This window comes from Topomyia yanbarensis, chromosome 1 (assembly GCF_030247195.1).
Source record: "Topomyia yanbarensis strain Yona2022 chromosome 1, ASM3024719v1, whole genome shotgun sequence".
NCBI lineage: Eukaryota > Metazoa > Arthropoda > Insecta > Diptera > Culicidae > Topomyia > Topomyia yanbarensis.
The window spans coordinates 14259683-14267757 of NC_080670.1; the positions used below are offsets into that span (position 1 = coordinate 14259683).

General features: G+C 37.5%; 1 protein-coding gene across 3 annotated transcripts in view; it reads left to right on the top strand.

Moving 5' to 3' along the window:
- Nucleotides 1–6881, top strand: part of LOC131676939 (diacylglycerol kinase theta) — a 54126-nt gene extending 47245 nt beyond the window's left edge. For 2 of the 3 annotated variants that reach the window (XM_058956370.1, XM_058956371.1), the window contains exon 16: nt 2127–6881. In XM_058956370.1, the coding sequence (XP_058812353.1) occupies nt 2127–2273 (147 nt within the window). In that variant the 3' untranslated portion in view covers nt 2274–6881. Of the gene's footprint in view, nt 1–254 lie in introns of all 3 variants that reach the window. The other variant, XM_058956372.1, reaches the window with a different exon arrangement.
- The last annotated feature ends 1194 nt before the right edge of the window (nt 6882–8075 follow it).

Below are 8075 nucleotides of genomic sequence, written 5' to 3' on the forward strand. Positions count from 1 at the left end.
TTAAACTAGATTCTGGCGATCGGTAGGCTATTGAAACTTTGTTCTAGGCTACCCGCCGTAGATTGCTTTTCACTGTAAAAGTAGTGTGGATATCCAGAGAGATTCAGCGTCATTTAGTATGAGTAACTGCATAGATTCCCCTCAATGCTGCAGAACAGACAACCAATCGTCTTGTCCCCCCACCAACCACCAACAAGTTTGTTCAAAACCGCTTCCAACCAATTCCAACCCGATACCTCACTTACTTTCCCCAGGCCACGATGCTGAAGAAGATTAAGAGCAAACGGAGACTCACAGAGCCACATATCTCGCCGGCCGTAGCAGGGTTCTCGCAGGGGGGCCCTCCCGAAAATGGAGACCGCGATAAAGACGCCCTGAGCGGAGCATAGAGTACCCGTCCGTCCGGTCCTAGTTTTCTGTTCTCCTGCTTTCTGTGAACCACGCTACCACGATATCTATCTCCAGAGTCCGGACAATGACGCTCGCACACAGCCGCACACCCACCACACACATAATCTCGATAATATGATACCCATACAGTTATATGTCACCCGATATGGAGTACTAATCACTTCTGTAATTGTTTTCCTGTATTGTGCAACGTTAAACGTTTGTATTATTGAACGCACATTAGTAATTATTTTGAGAGGTTGGTCTACTTCAAAACGAAGATTAAATTTTAATTAGGGAAAAACAAATCCACCTAAAACCAAAACTTTTGTTTGCTTCGCGGTACGAAGTGTTCGCAGTTATTTGATTTGTAAGTGTTCACGATGACACAGACAGGGACGTCAAGTAATCTAAACGAGCTCCAAATTATTGAATGAGTGCACACTAATTTCTTATCCAGTACACAACCACAGAGAACGCCTACAACCAAACACACTGCCCCATTCTACTAACTGTTTATAATCACTTTGCTGCCCATGATCGCATATTTGTCCCATTTTCTATGGGATTTCCTATCTTTATGGGACCGATTTGCGATCATGGACAGTTTGTCTTGTTTCTCAACTATTTTGAACCATTTTTACTACTCATAAACATTTGCTATTCTATTATCTCTTGACTTGTTACATTCAAATATATTAAACGTGCTTTCATTTAGGAAACAAATACAGTTAACTCTTCCTACAGTCTATAATCTAATTTCAATCTATAAGTTTGAATTGCTAACGCTCAGTACGGTCAAGGTTTGCTCACACGTTGCTTCTTTTATGTAGAGTCAAAACAGTGCAAATGTGACCCAACATTGCTCGGAACTGTACATGCCACGATAGAACCCGAGTAACAATTCAGGTTTTATGGTACTCTTGAAGTCGATCTTAAAACTTAGAATACACTTGTAGTGTGCTATAAAACTTCAAATGTTACTTGGGAGGACCAGATTCGCCACAGGCTTGGCTACTGTGCTCATATTGAAGGAAGAGGATAAAAAGGCTTTTTAGTAGCATCCTATCAAACCAAAATATAATAGTGTAATCGCATCGAGTAGTTATTCGGTTGCTCAGTGACTGATTAGAATACTATCTAAACAACTCCTGTTTGGCCTCCCGTTACTTGTTTCAATTGGTTGAATTAGTTTGAACGTTTTAGTTGATCATGAGAATGTCACCTATATATTTTTTACTGTGTTCGTTTTATTTTAACGGAATGATGTATTGCTATCAGACACTTGATCTGGCGTTGATTTACCATTATTTTATTTCCGCTGGCAGTTGTTACGGTTTTTTAAGCTAACGACAATCTATTCTAGACACAATCAAACAATTGGAACGAGAATTTTGTCCATTACCAATACGGTATTTTTTCTTTCTCTTTTTTCTTATTGAAACGTGGACGAAAACCTGCGTGACGTGATTTGGTTACTAACATCACTAAATCTATCGCAAATGAAAATTCAACAAAATATATATTCTTTATGCTACGAAATCCCACCAATATGTTCGCGTTCGTTGGCTAAAAAATCACTAACTATGTTTGGATGGAACATTTTAATTAAAAATAATTTAATGTTACAATATGCACCTGCACTCACAACTATTGTAAACCACTACTGATGTACACTCTGAAAACAAAAAAAAACTGAACAAAAAACCATTTTTCGCGGACCGGACGGGGTACAGGCGACCATGCTGAAAAAAATGAAGGGCAAAATGAAGCGACGTAACACCGAACCGACCATGCAGGTGATGGGGCCATCGGGGATACACATGACGCTGGCCGCTCCCCAGGAGCCAGACGAGGTCGACTCGAACAATACTGATTTCTGAATTTGGTATAACGAGCGATTAATTTAACGTGCTTCGTCGTTTGTCTAAACTACCGCCACCAACCCTAGCAATAATACCAGCCAAAGTAACCGAGAAACCCGCGAGAAACACTGATAGGTAGTTGTACAGTATTAATAGAGAAGAAAAAAAACCAGCACCGTTGGAGGTCGAACTTTGTAGCTTCACTGTTGTCAGGAATGAAACAGCAACGAATCTCCAATCGCTTGAAGTGGCTTCCATTCCATTCAGAGTCATGGTGCGTGTAGGAAGCTAAAACATTAGAAATATGTATACCGAAGGTGGAACACTTGCATACCAAAACAGATTCACTTTCCTCTCTAGCCCACCTCTCGTACGTAAGTGCGACGGACGTATTCGTATCGTAGTGTGCCATTTTTTCAAGTGAAGGTACATCACAAACATTCACCTTTATCTTTGGCCAACAAAACATACAGAAAACATATACACGAAAGAACACACACACACCCGGCATAATATTAATAGGCTCGAAAACAAAACCAACAAAAATATTAGTTTAATAAATTCAGTAACAAAGGAAACAAACATTGATTGCAAGAATAAGATAGTTGCTAGGCTAGCATCAAATATGCAATCTAGTGGATGTATGCAAATGTGCTAATCTACTACTCAAATCGTCAAAACGACGTCATTACGTCTTCAATGAACCCCATGGGAACAACAGATTTTTGCCAAAAAAAAAAAAATAACAACCAACAGTAAACCCAAATCCAGAACATGTCATCCAGATCAAGCAAACGCGCAAAGAACGTTAAATTAGTGGCTCTTATGTAAGTCTCAAAAAACGGACGATTGAACGAAAGAAAAACTAAGGAAAATAAACCAACGGAAATATTATCAGTATATCACAAAGTAATAAACCTAGTCAGACGAAAACGGAAAAAGATCTACTAATTAGTTTAAAAAAAGTACACGTAATAGTGGACTCGAACTTACATTTCAGAATACACAAAAAAGTTTTTTTTATTTTATAACATATACGCAAAGAAGTCATCTCTATCTTTAACCAGCGAAGGAGTGAGTAGAAGAAAATATTAACATTAAGAAAAAGAAGTAAGTTCAGCTGTTTGAGTTCAATCCATTGGATTAGTTCTTTTGTTCACTCTAACGTCCGACCTAACTCATACGAGTAAACAAACATTAAACACCTGTACAGCAATGAACACAAATATGAGGGTAAACTGGATTATGCTGGTTTATGTATTCAAGGTACACTATCGAAGTAAAGCGAGAGAAAAAATCTTCTTGAGAACAAAAATGTATTTATACGGAAAGTTGTTGACTATATTTACTATGAATTTTTTTAATTATTTTTCTATACAAAAGTGGTATCCAGCTCTGGGCCGCAAATCCATTAGGAACATTCGAAATAAAAGAACCAGAACGTGTAAGTAACTAATGGAAACCAAACAACAGTTGAGAATACGCTTACGAAACATTAAACAAAGTGACGAAATCAAAGAAACTTTGAACAAAAGATGGTATATTTTGAAATGTTTAAAAGAAAGAAATAAGGGAGGAGGAAGCAACAGATCAAGAATCTTACTCGGCGATAGGTGGACAGAAGAAACCAAGAAGATATATTACTTTTATTTTAGTTTAATCACGTGTACGAGTAAACTCAAAGTACTGCAGCGAGTAACATAAAGAAGATTAAAAAATGTGTTAAGTGCAGTAAGAAAGTGAAACACAATTGTAACCGTAAATTGTAATTTGTACAATTGCGTTCTGTATGGTATTTTACCAAACTACATAAACTATTAAATATAAAAAACAGTCACGAAACAAGGGAAACCATTGCCAAAAAAACATTACTAGAAAAAATGTCCCGAACCTGACATAAGAATTCACAGAACACCCAATCATAATTGAAACATCAAAATATGAACCGAAACTTGAATCAATGAACTGAAGTTTCCAAAGAAAACAACCCGACCAGTCTAAATAGGCTGTGGAATTGTACTGTGTGAATCCAGTTCCAGCTGGACCACTGCAACCACTTGAAGCGAAGTTACCATCGCAAATGCGAATCACTGTAACCATGTACGGTTTGTGTTTGGATGTGCATGGCGATCAGTGTTGCTGGATAGCCTGGACCTGTCGGAAATATGTCAGCTTCACAACCGCGAATAATTGATCTTGGGAATGTTTAGCTGACGCACGGATTCGTAGATTACACGCACGATTACGTAGATTATGAAAGGACAATCGGAAGAGAAGAAATGCTGAAACAAATTTAGCCATGGATTGTTTAGAGCAGTGCTTCTTAGGAAGCCCAGCCACAGGAAGAAGGGTGCGTTTTCTAGAATATTCCCAGCATTATTCACCTCAAACAAAAAAACTAGATGTGTGCTAATACGAAAATACCCTCCCGAAAGGCGGATCTATACGAACATTTAGGATTTCCGAACTAACCATCGGAACACTAGTGCAAACTTCGTATTGCCCCGCCTTTCCGCCTAGGTTGTTTGGTTCGTGAATTCGAACAAATTTGAGTTTCTCGTAAACCTTGATTTCAACGTCGTGTTACCTCGCTCTGATCCGGAATAGTGCGATCGCAAACGCGACACACGTCTCGCTATCCAGAAACTTGTAGGGGCTCAGTGTTACTAGTTTTGCGATTCCGGAGGTCCGTACTGTGCACCTAGACGTTACCGAGTTCTACCGGGCAACCGATGTGCCGTTTCGCCAGTTTGCCAAATTGTATCACCAAATACGTCCTATTATTTTCCGATTTAAAATCACTTGGTGTAAGCCGCCGTCGCTGACCGGTGACCGGAGCTCTTCCTATAAAGCTAGTACCACATACATTTTTCTGGATGGTGATTACATCGTTTCTTTCTATATATTTATATTCTAGTATCAGTTGACCGAGGTTAGTTATGAACGAATCCGTTCCGGTATTCTAAGTTAGTATAGCATACACACGAAACTAATTCAATTAATTTACTTGGTTAGTTTTGTAATCCGTAATACACATAGAAACAATAGGAAACATGGTGGAATCACCATTGTAAGAACTGTAATGTAATTGAACGGGAAAGGTAAAGGAAAATAAACAAAGACCATAACATATTACAGAATATCTTTTAAAAGAATAAATTTAAAAATAAAAATCTCAAACTAGAGTTGATGTAGTGTCGAAAAACATATAAATATAACAGATATGACTAAAAATTTAATTAAAACCATATTTTTTCGTATGAATAAAAGAAAACAAAAGAAAAACATTAGAAATCTTCTAAACGGTGTCGTGGTAAACAAAATTATCATACCAATTTAGAACCGAACAAGGTGTAGGAAATAATAAATCAAATGTGCACACATCCACACAAATACACCGGCAACGAAGCCGAATGTTAAGTCAACAAGCGCCTACTTGAATCGGTATCACAACTAACCTGCCACCTGGCGTAGGCAACTACTAGGAAACGAATGTATATTTCTATCAACATAGAATATCATCCTCATCAGAATCTTTCATTAAAACAAAAGCATATGAGCAAGTAGGCGGCGAGCACACCTTGAAGTCATCGGCTAAATAGCGCGACACTGCGATAGAATAATCAACTTCAGAAGTTGTGCAAGCCAACTGATCTATCGACAACGTCACTTTAGAATCCCAACAGATCAAACACTTGACCCATTAGGTTCACAAGAAATTCGGTGTACTTCTTTTTCACCACTTCCTCGCCGTTCCACCCTTTGAAGTGGATACCAGTACTCAAACCATGTTTGATATATGTCGGAAGAAAGAATCAAATAACACGAGAGATCTACGTAGCATCACAATCGCAAATACACACATACACACATTTAAAAAAAAAAACTATTGGAGAAAATCATACAAACGTGTCTAAACAATGTTACATCTCTCGATACTTACCGACTTCAAGCGGAAAAGAAAATGAAAGATTAGTTTTATTCAAACTAGTAAACAGCAAGGACTCGTATTTGACAACATCGCATGCCAAACAGCTGAATAATCAAGCATGCAACAAGCACACTAGAATCTACCAGCTTAGTTATGTGTAACTCGCAAACAAGCGATAAGCATACTAAAGGAGCAAAAAAAGGACAGCTGAAAAAAACGCTGTTGTTATATTCTACTTACGAAGGCAAAGTAAGAATTTAAATGAACCGAATCAAAATATAAACAAAAGAATAACTGAACCAGAAAGAACACGGGACTAACACAACCAACGGTTCACGAATCAGTTACTATAGGAAAGTAGCATGAGAAGGAAACCTATAACTAAATGTAGAAATGAAAATGACAAAAAGTTGTAGAGGAGCAAGTGAGAATTTGTGCGAAAGCGGAAGGGACACCCACAGAAATATTCATTAGAAAGAAAAAAGAAAAACTCTCCGCTCGCTAGCGAACAAGGAAAAGGAACCGTAAAAATTACACACACACATGAATCGATTAAAGTATAAAGAAATGAAATACTATTAACTATTTAATAACTATTATTAAAAATGAATTATATAATATATATAAATATATGTGATTATGAATAGGTTAAACATAATTTGTCAATAGCAAGAACAACAAAAATATATATATACATATATGTATAATTAAAATATACAAAACAATATTCGTTTTTGTTTTTGAATCTTGTATGTTCTGAGAAATTCCCTGTATCCGTCTACCGCAACAGTTTTTGCGAAGCACGCTCATCTTGAAAACTGGCAACTCTGTCAAATATACACTGTCGAACATAATTCTTGAGCGTTTTTTAAAGACATCTACAATGAGTGACTCTCATTGTTTACTTTCTCTTCTGTTAATAATTCGGTCGCTTTAACATTTATCCCTTGACTCTTTGCATAATATGCTAGTCAAAACAACCGTCTTTCGATCTGTACTGTAAAATAAGTGAAAAGTAAAAATCGAAAGAGAAAGCAAACAAAGAGAGTCACTCATTGTAGATATGTCGTTATGAATAAAAGCTCTAGAATTATAAGATCACCTGTGTATAGTAGTTTATTTGCATAAATCTGCGGGATATTTTCTTCTTTGCTCTTTTTGCTTCATCCAATTTTTGCTTTCGTCATCAATAGCTGGTTTCAATTGCTTTACAGTTTCAAGTTTTCGTCCATGTCTAAATACGTATCGCGATAACATACCCCAAGCCACGGCTCACAGAAAGGAGGCTTGCTATTCCGCGAATTGACAGTTTTCAGTGACGTCAGAGAAATCGTTGAGATAAACAAACGGATTTCTCGAAAGTTGTTAATTAACAATATATGAGCTCTTACGGTGGAAAAAATAGTGTGCAATGGATTTTTGACGTAAATTACGCCATATTTACACCAGACACAGTGGATAATCAGTGCATATATGTGATTATTAGCATAAATCGGGAATTTGGATGCATGCCATAGAAAACATATCCCACCGTAATTTTCTGATCATAGCAAAGGTTTTGGACATCCGCATAGCTTCCTTGTAATTTACCAGGTGCCGATCATTCGTTAGCAGCAAACAATATATGAATTTCATGTAATTGTTTTCGCCGACGATTTCTATGACGCGCTCTCGTCAAATGTTTACACTCTAACGAGCTAGCCTAGTATATGTAAGCCGTGCCCCAAGCGTTTTCTCAGATCCGAACTGCAAGCAGGCGAGCCTCATACAAGAATGTTGCGATCGGCTAGGAAAACAAGCAGAGTGGCAAGCAGCCTTATCTTGCTGAAAGATCATGGCATAACCCATAATATTTTCTGTAAAGGGCATGAGTTCGCCTTCCAACAACT